Here is an 11,760-nt window from a genome sequence, read left to right as displayed (position 1 = left end):
CAGTCTTTAGGGAACTTATAGCTAAATTGGGTCAGATTTAAGTCTTTAAAACCCGCAGAAGTTTAGCACAGCTATTGAAATCCACAAGCCTGGAGTAAATTGTAAGTACAGTGTACTCCTGTCCATTTATAAAGTCATTACTGAAGTCTCCGGAATTCCTACGCTATAAGATAAATGCATATTACATGGGAACTATTTAAAAGAATTACACTTATTTTAATCCAGAACACAGTATCGTTATATGAAGATTATTACTGTGTTCTGGGAGCAGCCACACGCTGTAGATAGAGAGGGTACAAAACGTTCACCAGACATTACATTTTTTTAAATCTAAAAAACATTTGTAAAATGTACTTGATTTTTAAATAATCACTTAACAAGGCAACAAACCAACTACAAACACATAATAAATAAGGCTATTAAAAGGTCACAATTGTAGTAAATTAGTCAGAACTATAAATGGGACATTAGAAACACTATGTTTTTCCTTATATGCTTAATAACCAGAACAAGAATTAAAAAAGAATCAGTTTATTTCAAAGTCTGCTTCTTATATTGAAGCACATATTAAAGCAACAGTACAATGTTCATAAAATATAAGTGTGATGCTGTAACATTTCTTACATGTCAGAGTACTGATATTTGTATGTATACTAAAATAAGAATTTTAAAATTGTACAAATAGATACATTAAAAATGACATAGAAATAGGGCGCCTCCCACTGCAACAAGACAGAGTTTTTATATCTGGCACGTATTAGTTCAAGATGAAAGTATAAGCAAAAAGATTTACAAGAATCAGCAGTAACAAGTTTGATGCTCAAGAGACATAATAATTGTACATTGTACTGTACATACATCATATGGGTTTAAGCTGGCTGAATATTATATATTTCAAGTTTAAAAATGCACTACCATATAGAGTGTCCATAGTTTAAGGCGAAATTACAGCTCAGAACTGTTATCTTTTCTAATTTGTGGAAGCTTCTTTGACATAAAAGATGTAGATGTTCATAATACATAAAAGATTTCCCTTATTTGTAGGTTCGCTTTTAGCATTTTCCTTCATTTAAATATTTTGTATTTCATAAGTGGGTTTTTCCTCTAGTGAAGTTGATAGCCAACTTCCGCATTTGCCTTTTGTAGGAAAAGGTACTTCACAGTATTTACCACTTCTATGTCCTTTTTTATCAAAGGAATCCTCTCTGTCAAACTCAAATGTTTAAATGAGACTTCTCTTGATTTTTAAAAAAATACCTGCTTGCATTTCTTCTGGATTCTTCAGAACATCAGACACAGTTCTTAAGGCCAAATCTGAAACTTTATTGTTAAGAATCATCATCGAAAGTGTCTTTGGAGCCATACAAGTCTGCAAGTTTCTTAAATCGAGGTCCCCAGTTTTGGAGATAGTCGTAGTCCAAATCAGAATCTGTTGTCGCTGACTCTAAGGAGCTAAGTGAACCAGCCACTGAGCCTCTGCCTTCATAGCCATAGATCTGAATAGAGTCATAGGGAGGAGCGGTTGGATCGTTATCGGCCTCTTGTATTCTTGTATTGATGAAATCATCAACATCAACACTATTGGGAGCTGGCCGAAGCCCTGGTCTTGGCATATACTGATACTCAGGCTTTATGTCTTTACGAGGAATAAATCCATTGATGCCATCAGGGTTCTGCAAAGTAGCTATGTCGAAAGCTTCCGTATCTTCTTCTCCTCCACCTTCATCATCATAAGTGATGATATTCTCTCGGACATCTTCTTCCTCAAACACAATCAGGGGTTCTTTCTTCTGCCTTTTCAGTGTTACAAACAACACTACAATGACTGCAGAAAAATATAAAGCAAGTCAGACCACACTCTAAAGCGGTATCTGTTTTATAAATTGATTAGTGTTGGGAGCTAACAATTTCCTAACATTGACTCCTCAGCTTCTGCACTAGTTCCTCATGTATTTTTGCTGACATCTGCATTTTTAGCATATCTAACTAGGTAAAAACCTAAAAAAAAAAAGTTGGAATACAGATTTGAACATACCGATTTGAAGGTTTACATCTGGACTCAATACCCTGCTCAAACTAACTGCTCACTACTGCCAGACTTCAATTGAGGAACTGCATTTGTCGGCCCCCAACGCTGCATGACCGTTGTGGCACTGCCTTTGATAGAGTTCAATCATACTGCATAGCTGCAGCAAAACACGGATGAATCTTTACTCTCCTCCACATGCCCACCACTAAACTCTAATTCCATGTCCTGCTGATGGTGAAAATGGGCATTTCCATGAAAATGGAATTTTTCTAAAGCAAGACCTCAAAACACAGGCTTTTGTTGATGTGTTCCTTCTCACTTCAGATTTCTTTAAAATAACTTAAAATTACATAAGAAAAATGTGACCATAAATTCCCATGGGCAAATAAATGTTTTATATAAGTATTTTCAAATCATCAGGAAATGCTTTATAGCAATTTCTTAAAAGCAGCTCTTCTGAGCCATTCATTTGTCTTCAACACAAGTGGAGTTAGAGGGAAATAGCTGGCAGGAGCCATTAATCCTGGCTGACCTCAATAAGGAACCTGTCATCCAGGGAAGATCACAAAACTTAAAACTGTGTTGTGACCTCCTTAACCAGTGTCCCTGATTAACTGATATTAGGCCACAAGAGGACATCGGCCATATCCAGGCAAGTTCACTGGTGTTTCCTAGTGCAGCTATCGTATAGTGCATTTCAGCCAGACAAATTAGTGTCTCCTATAAAAATAAAAGCTGAGAAATTAAGACTGATTTATCCACCTTGGAACTAAAGGGAGGATTAACACTGTAATACCAACAAGTGTAGAAAAATAATAATGAGATAACTTTTTTACCTAACAAAATCACAATGCAAGCAAGAATGGCAATTAAAGCGCCAGTGCTTAATCCAGCATTGAGGATGTAGGCTTCGGCATTACAGGAGAGCAAGGAGCCGTTGCTGTCACAGCCGCAGACCCGGATGGTGAGGGTGTTGGTGCTGCTCATGGGTGGGAGTCCACCATCGCTTATTACAATAGGAAGAAGGTATAAATCTTGCTTTTGGCGACTAAATCCTTCACGTCTAACAAAAACGCTTGCTGTGTTATCTGTTTAAAGAAGGGAGATAAGTCATAATTGTTATTTTTTCCTCAAACTCATCCTCTTAGGAAATATTGAAAAATTATATTTTGCTACAATGGTACTGATTTTTCAGATGCTGCAGGCATGTACGATAAACAGATTACTGCCTTCTTAATGAGCCAAAGGCAATTACAGTATTGTGCTTCATTCATACAGTATCACACTCAATTTTAATTATTTTAGGGTGACGAGGGTAATACAAGGAGCACAAAAAATGGCTTTCCTTGGTTACATTTTTTCTTTTTTGCATAAATTGTTCTCATTTGCAAAGTATCTTAACATCATTCATATGCAAGTTTACCAATTAATTATATACCATAAGGGAATACAGCTCACAGTAAACAAAGCATTTACTTTATAGATCATAATGTTTATGACTATTTTGAAAGAGATACAGCTGAATATTAGTTATATCAACTAAGGCAACTGAATTCATTCATTATAAATACTAAAAAGTATATATATCATAGAAAGTCCATTCTACAAATAATTACCATAGAAGATGATGTTAGTAGAGTTTCTAGAACTCCACTGACCTTCAAGGAAATTCATGACACTTCATCAACTAATTGAATGACTGAGCCTTGGCACTGCTCGCTGTGCTGGTTCTAAGCCAGAATTACAGCATTCGGTGGAGGGGGAAAAAATCAAATCCCATTAATGTATTGTTCTAGGTGTCAGATCTACAGAAATGGAAGGCACAATTCTGCACAAAAATAGCCGGTGTTAATAGGACTCTCACCAAAACGAAAAGCAAACATTACTGTGTATTAGCAAATTTAAGCCTCAACGTTGACCTATTTCAGTAAAACACATTGCATTTTGCAGTTTTTCACCCAAACTCCCCAAAACCAGAATTCAGAAAGCTTGACCACACATGCGCTGTATGTCCAGGTGCCTTATGAATTACACAGATACGCTGAGGAGGTCAAGTATTGCTCCAAAACTATTTACAGCACTGAGCAATTGCCATGGCCCTCTTCATCTTAGGCCTGGCAGCTGAGCTGCAGCGTCAGCGTGGAGCATTATTTTGGATAGTTCTTCAAACTCTTTGGGGTGACAGCATTCAAAAGGGAAGTGCGTAACAGGAAACACTGGGATGAGACCGCCAAAGTTTCCTGCTCCCAGCCATTCCAGAAATACGGAAGGACACACAAACAGTATTTCTTTGTGGTGTTTCTTGTTTCTTAGTTCTCAGTCTGAACCAAAGTTCATAAAATTGCAAACATCCTGAAGTAAGTAAAATGAAACAATTGTATCCATGTTTTTCAGACCTTCAAAAAAAGGTTTAGTTTCAGATACGGATTTACTTCATGCAACCTTTTCTGTTTTGCCAGCGCTCTTTATTTTCACCATATCACAGGAGGAAAGACGAGAAAAGGATGGTTCTTTTATCCACTAAAGGAGAGCTATTCACCTTCAATGGCAGCCATTTTACTGCTGCCTCGGGGTACTGCAGAAGATTAATCATTTCCTATTGAAGAGTCAGCATAAATTCCAGAGTTTAATAATGTGAATCATAAAACCTCTTTTAATGATCTGACCACTGCTATTTCCATGAAAATCTGTGAATAAATTATACCACAAGAGAAGTATTCTTGCCTTACATTAACCACCCTTGCCAACATTACCCCTGATGTGGGACAAGGTCTGTAACTGTCCCCAAGTTCAGTGGACACAGATAAATTTATCAGATGATAATGATACTTGTACTATTGTCCTGTTTATCTGGACTTCCTCTCTAGAAAATTCTGCAGATCACACCAGAAAAGGATGAAATTATTTAGGACTGTTCGAGATATGATCTGCTTGATACATACAGAATTAAGTCATCTCCCCGTGCCTGCGCCTTGCCTCCTGCTAGCCCCAACCTCAAGAGATGCCCAATTTGGTTCTTGCTATATGACAGTGCTGTAGAGTGTAAGATGCTTAAGTTTCATAAAATTAACATACAGATGGTAAATACCTTGTCCACTTCTCCGTTACATTATGGTCATGTTTGTTAAGGATGGAAAAGCTGATAAAGATTTGATTATTTGTCATTATTGGAGATGCTGTTTGCTTCTTTTCAGAGTCTTTTTTTGACCTCCTAAATGTCTACATGCAACATTCGTTCAGCTAGGCTTTGTGGTACAATTTTTAAAAAGACCTTAGTAATATAAGTGTCTGTATGATAGACTTCCTATTTTACAGCTTCAATGGGCATGTAACCATTTGTTATAAATAGAAATGTAACATCTAACATCTGCAAATCTATCAGCTAATACTTACAATACTTATAGAATCAATAGAATCAAACTATTCCATGGGATTCTCTAAAATGCATGTCGTAACTCATTTCCTCTACATGAGAGCAAAGATCTGCTCTATTAAACGAAAGGTTGCGATAGGACGGATTATTTCTGTGGCAAAAAATATGGACATTAATAGAGAGCTAAGATGCAACTGCCCTGAGACTGCACAGGCAATCTGGAAGAAAACCCATGCTCGTATCCCATTTTCACAGTATAGGCAATCAAGATTTTACAGTCCATGCAAGCATCTGATTGGCTACTTATGTCCATGATTTGGTTACCTTTTGCTAATAACATTACAACTTAATGACCAAACAGATCAGCCACAAATGAAGCAATTAAACCTTGTCATCTTCACTTAATACATCATCTGATAAAATAAAAATATATTTCAATATGATTTGTTTAGATCATAATGATAGTAGCAGATATATAGCATAAGCTATGCATACACTACACAACAATAACTTAGAGCAAGAACAATATCACACATTAATATGTTTAGTCTGTTGGCCACATATTTTGTATTTCATTATATTTTTCCTGAATTTTGGCAGCTTTCATAGTATTCCTAATATGAAGTTAAAAAAAAAGGATGGCAAATATTCTGTTTTGACAGAGTCAGGCCAATTCCACTGCAGTCAATTACATTACACTACACTAAGGCTGAATTTGATGCAATCATTGATCTGTCTGGTTTAATTTAAGGTGATTTCTGGTTTAACATTTTTTTTTTTTTAAGTAAAATCCAATCAACATGCCAGGCTAAAGTTTAAAAAGGACTACCATATATCAACCCTAAAAGGTCATATTTTTAACCTTTTTTCTGTTGATGTTCACTTCTCATATTTAGAAGGAACATAATATCTGTGAAAGAAAAAAGAAAAAAACTCTTTAACCTAGATAAAAGATAACATATAATCCTAGCTAATATTCTCATCCTGCTTTTTCATCATTTTCAAGTCTCAGGAGTATAACTGTAATCCAGGCATAATGACATTTTTTAAGCCAAGAAACAGAAGTTAAATGTCAATACCAGCTTACAACTATTACTTAACACATATGGGAGCTACTTGACCGGCAGTCTTAAAGAACACAGCGTGGGTTAACACAAGATAGAAGGACAAAAATATCCATCCCGACACCGTCCAGAAAAATATACATGCTTTCATTTTTCCTGCTATTATTGTCTGGGGAATCCCATGTCCAAAAGTATTGTAAGTGAACGGATTACCTATACTCGCCAGGAAATCGTCCTAATTAGAAGTTCGAATTGCATCACTTTATGGTGATCTTTATGGTGATTTTCCTCATTTTCCACTTTTCCTCTAGTGATCTTCTCAATGGTTTCCCAAGTTTGCCTCCCCATAAAGGCCAGCATAGCTTGGGCGTTTGGGGGTTGTTAGCGCAGATATTCTGTAAGGAGGCTTCTAGATAACAGCAGCTGACTGCGGCGTGAACATCAGCAGCTCTATCAGAGCACGAGAGCTGCCTTGGCAAGAAACCTAACCAACGCGGGGGCCGATCGCCTCGGATCAGTACCAGGCAGTGGCGACGGCTGCAGAGAATCCAGGGCAAAGCCCCAGCATTTCACTGCCCACAGGTTTCAAAATCTCTTGAAAGAGATTGAAACTGAGAGGCAGAGGACATGTTTCTATTGAAAAAATGGATTTTGGTGACAGATTTTAGTGGCCTTACAAGTTTAGTGTCAGTCTTCTGACTTGAAGTCAGTGCTTTCTAAAGAAATTACACCTTGTGCACTTTAAAACATCATTATACCTTACTTCCAGTAGGGAGGTGTCATTCACCCTCGTGCGGCACGCAAAGCCAAGGTTGCTGCACCGCGTGCGGCCGTGTTGGCTTTGTGCCAGGCCTCCGCGAGAGGGGAGTCCAAGCAAAGGCCACTAGGGCCCAGCACGGAGCAGGACTTCAAGCAGGAAATCCATTCGCTAGGGATCTGCGACCCTTCCTTCCGTGCAGGGCCATGTGCCTCTGCTACACTTCTGGAGTCGACTTCAATGGAAGTAAACGGGAACAGAGTCTGGGCAAATATAATGCTGTTTATTTACATGGTATAATGTAAGTGAACAGTGCAAAAGCAATTCAGTGTTTTATCACAGCATGTGATAAGCCATTATCTCATGTTTTCTATGGAAGATAGTCTCAGCTGAAAAACTTGGTAACACAGTAGGCTATTAATAGGATGTAGAATGTGATTACTTTTTTTGGATTACTGCAATATGTGATTACTTTCAGTAGCTGGTAGAAAGAAACTCTATTAAATGATAATTATAGGACTGTATTCACTTTAAAGTTCTGTAATAGACCCAAACATTGGAGTTTTCATTAACTGTTCTCCACAGTTAATAAAGCCGTTTTCTTTGAAACTTGCAATTCCCTCTGAAAGAAGTGGCATGGTACATAGACTATTCAGATTTACAAATGAAAAAGAGAACTTTAAATGATCATGTAAATTATTTGACTTACAAATGGTAACACACTTCCTCTGAAAAGGTTTTCTATCTAGAAGTACACAAAATTCTAACCTTTTCCCTTTGCTCTTTACCAAAACTTACTAAAAACAAACAAACAAGCAGAAAATAGTTAAATTAACAACACAAGTGCAATAAAGATTGCACAGTAATGATGGAAAGACAGTATGGAAATGGATGGATTTCATTACATTCATTCTATTACATTTCATTACACATTTCCTATACACAAAATTATACAGGAAGAGTCAATCCTTAGAGTAGCGTCTTGTTGAAATGACCTTTTGCAGTATTGTCAGGTGCAGCCACTGTATTCACTGGACATCATAATTTCCATTATAAAACCTTTTTATCTGGGTTAACTTTTTCATTAAAAAAATGAATTTGATGCATATGGAAATGAAGGATTAACAGAAGTGGCTGGAGTGGGGCACTAGGATACCATTTGCCTGCAGCTGTCTTATGTGACCATAAAACATCTTCTAAGGAGAAACTGGACCTCAGGGTCTTAAGCAAAGAACATGTTTCTATTTACATCTCTTTAAAAATACATTCATTGATTTTTCAAAAAAATTGTGTTTTACTACCTTACAGAGAATAAATATATCCCCTGCACTGGATCCTTTATGAATTGCATATATATGTACAAATGTCAAGCACTAGACAATATTTGATCCTTCAAGAATAACAGAAATTGTGCTTAGGAGCTCTGATGATAATTACCCTCGCTTCAGGTGTTGAGAGAGATATAACGTATGGTACAACATATCACTTATGAGAAAAAAATTCTTACTGAAATCACATATCTGGATTATGTGGCCTTTTGTATTTCTGGCAATCTGTAATAACTCCTTTGGCTTCATGATTTAAACCAGTTCAAATGAGTTCTGAATTTCAGGAAATAGTCAAGTTTCTCTCAAACATTAAAGCTTGCTAATGAAAAAACATCTCTTAGAAGATGAAGCAGTTTTTTTCCTTGTACAGGAAAATAACAAATGAATAACCAATAACATTTAATGTAAATATCAATTATTATCATTAAATAAATAGAATAAATATTTCTCATGATGGGATTGTCTTTTGTCTGGTTTTCTCCCTCTGGCTTCCTCAACTTTTGGCAAGTTATGCTCACCAAAGCTGTCATGTTAGAAAATTAAATTAGTTTTGGCTTTCATCTATGTCTTTTGGCCTGCAAGTTTCTCACATCTTATAATATCCAATCTGAATGCAAGGCCACCCTATATTTCATTAATAGAAGGTTGGCAAAGGGATCAGGATTCCAATCTGGGCATGTTTCACAAGAGAAATCCATGTTCGTATTTCCTACAAAGGTTAGTGCGGCAGCAATTTTATTCCATTACAGCTAGTCCATGTCTGTCATGATCCATAATATACAAAAACTACCAAGCAGAATTAAGTGAAAAAAACGCAAGCAACTTAACAATTTATCCTTCTGAAGCTAATTTTGGCATAGCAAGTAGTTTTGTGGAAATTGCAAAAACCTGCCTACCACATTTAGCAAGAGTTTTTGTCAATGTTTTTATCCTCTTCCTGGTAAATATAATGGCAATGGATTTTTCATGTAGCGTATTATTATGTAATTTGAAATACCTATGCAAGAAAATGAAAGTGAGTTAACGAGCATTACATTATTCCAAGACCATCCCTGTAGATCAGCTATACTTCTCCTACCTTCTTCCCCTACACCTCTGAAAAACAGGTTAATGAAAATGCTGTTGCATGACATTATATTGGCCATTATTTTTCCTTTGTCATTTCTTGGGACACTAATATAGAGGGAATCTTATACAAACCTCTGTTGTCTCTGAGTGTAAAATTTGGATTATGAATAATTTCAGGCGGTAAACTGAAGATAAATCTTGGTCCATTGGCCGAGTCATCCTTGTCATCAGCAGTAATTGTAATAAATTGCTGTAAAAGAAAAGTAGCGTAAACAAACAGTTCCTTCTCCAGATACATGACATATAGACAGCATTCGGAGGAGACGTCTGAATACAAAGAATTTTGAAAGTCAAAGGAAATAGAAAAATACTCCAAAATATCCCAAAGAAACACATGAAAGTATGAACATGCTGCAAACACAAAGCTAAAATAGGCGATCTTTATTTGCTATTATATTTAACCAGCGTAGAATTATAGTTGCATACACATTCTTTTATATGAACTTGTGCTAATGATAACTTAGTAAGCTAAAAGACCTCAACAGCTTTGAGGGAGTTAGCACAATGTCCTCTCCAAACTGGTACACTAACTGCAAAAGTGCAGTTAATGTGTAGAGCCATATGCTAGCTGATACCATCCCCATTGCTTACGGTCTGTTCAGGGATAAATCTGCAGGCTCCACGCTACAAGAGCTGTAATGTGATTCTCACCATAGCATGCAGAGTATTTTTGCAATACCCACAACAGGCTCACAACCGGGAATGCTGTTCTCAGCCGTGGTTGGTGGATACCCAGAGCCAACACCAGTCACATTCAGTGCACGAAACACTATTCTATAGCTGTTGATAGCAAAAAACAAAACAAAACAAAACAAAAAACCAACAGGAAAGTGCCTGTCTGTGTGTTCTAGGCGTCTTTGCCAAAACTTTGAAATAGATGTTCAGTTACTAACACCCATTTGATTGTCAAAAACTGGCCTGGTACCCTGAGGAAAGAAGTTCATCTGCCAGGAACGCGGCAGACGAAGGCGTACCTGATTACTTCGAGCGTTCTCACACACAAACGCTTCGTAGGCTGCCGCAAATTTTGGAGCGTTGTCATTGACATCAATGACCTTAATTGCTACTGGAACTTTGGCTTCCTGGTGTTGTTTGTCTATGGGAGTAAGTGAAAAAAAATGAAATGGAAGCAGGAAAAACCCTCAAAAAAATACTAACAAAAAACTGTATTAGCTTTACAAAAGTAAAAAAGAAACAGGCTTAAGCTTATCTATTAGGATCTTTTACAGCTTATTAAACTCAGACAATTAGAAGACTACAGAATTTATATCAATGATTATAAAATACCTCAATGAAATACTTACGGACTTCAACTGCAAAGATAGAGATATTATGCCACGCAATTTCTTCCCTATCCAAAGCCTTTACTGTCTTGATGTTGCCATCTTCTGCATTAATAGTAAAATATCTTTCAAGGTCAGTGTGACGATCAATTGAATATCTAAAGATTGAAATTCAGTAATTAGATAAAAGAAAGATTTAGCAGTTTCATGCATGTAAATTTGTTTTATACCATATTATTATTTTTAAATAATTTTAAGCAGTACACTTAACATTATGGACATACCAATGGAAAGCTATTTGGCTCTTTTAAGAGGAAATGCACTTGGGCGGTTTGTACATACAGAAAGAATATTATGTCAGAATCTTTGTAGTAAGGGTAATGAAAATTATTGTTCCTTGAAGTCTCTAGAATGAAACCTATGAATATACTATATGTTCTTCTCTTACAAACATAATACAAAATCTACTGAGATATTTATGTTTTCACCTGTTTCACATTAATGATGAAGATCTTTTAAGTCTTCCAATCTTTAGATTACTCAGAAAGTTGATTGATCATACTAGATAATTAAATATGATTCATTACCTACACATTTCCGAGCTTTACATAGCTCTGGTTTTCCTATCTTCACCTTGCAATTCTTTGTAATGTTAACTAAACCCACAAACAGAGTTTCATACTTTAATTTACACTGAAGACATGACAAACAAAAATACACAAATAAACGACTACCCAATGTCAGTGCTGAAAGCAGGTGTGTGTATATGCTTGTCATTAGAAATTAACAATTAGCAAT

The 11,760-nt window shown here is 36.4% G+C and overlaps 1 protein-coding gene across 5 annotated transcripts in view; it reads right to left on the bottom strand.

The window, feature by feature from the left end:
- Positions 1-515: 515 nt before the first annotated feature.
- The window catches only part of CDH11 (cadherin 11), an 82,578-nt gene continuing 71,333 nt past the window's right edge, over positions 516-11,760 (bottom strand). For all 5 annotated transcript variants that reach the window (XM_026107583.2, XM_026107585.2, XM_064519718.1 and 2 more), the window contains 5 exons: positions 10,984-11,120; positions 10,654-10,775; positions 9,752-9,869; positions 2,866-3,117; positions 516-1,825 (listed from right to left, as the gene is read on the bottom strand). In XM_026107583.2, the coding sequence (XP_025963368.1) occupies positions 1,329-1,825; positions 2,866-3,117; positions 9,752-9,869; positions 10,654-10,775; positions 10,984-11,120 (1,126 nt within the window). In that variant the 3' untranslated portion in view covers positions 516-1,328. The remainder of the gene's footprint in view (positions 1,826-2,865; positions 3,118-9,751; positions 9,870-10,653; positions 10,776-10,983; positions 11,121-11,760) is intronic.

Source organism: Dromaius novaehollandiae, chromosome 13 (assembly GCF_036370855.1).
Source record: "Dromaius novaehollandiae isolate bDroNov1 chromosome 13, bDroNov1.hap1, whole genome shotgun sequence".
In the NCBI taxonomy this organism is placed as follows: domain Eukaryota; kingdom Metazoa; phylum Chordata; class Aves; order Casuariiformes; family Dromaiidae; genus Dromaius; species Dromaius novaehollandiae.
This window is presented reverse-complemented; position numbering and strand designations above follow the sequence as displayed.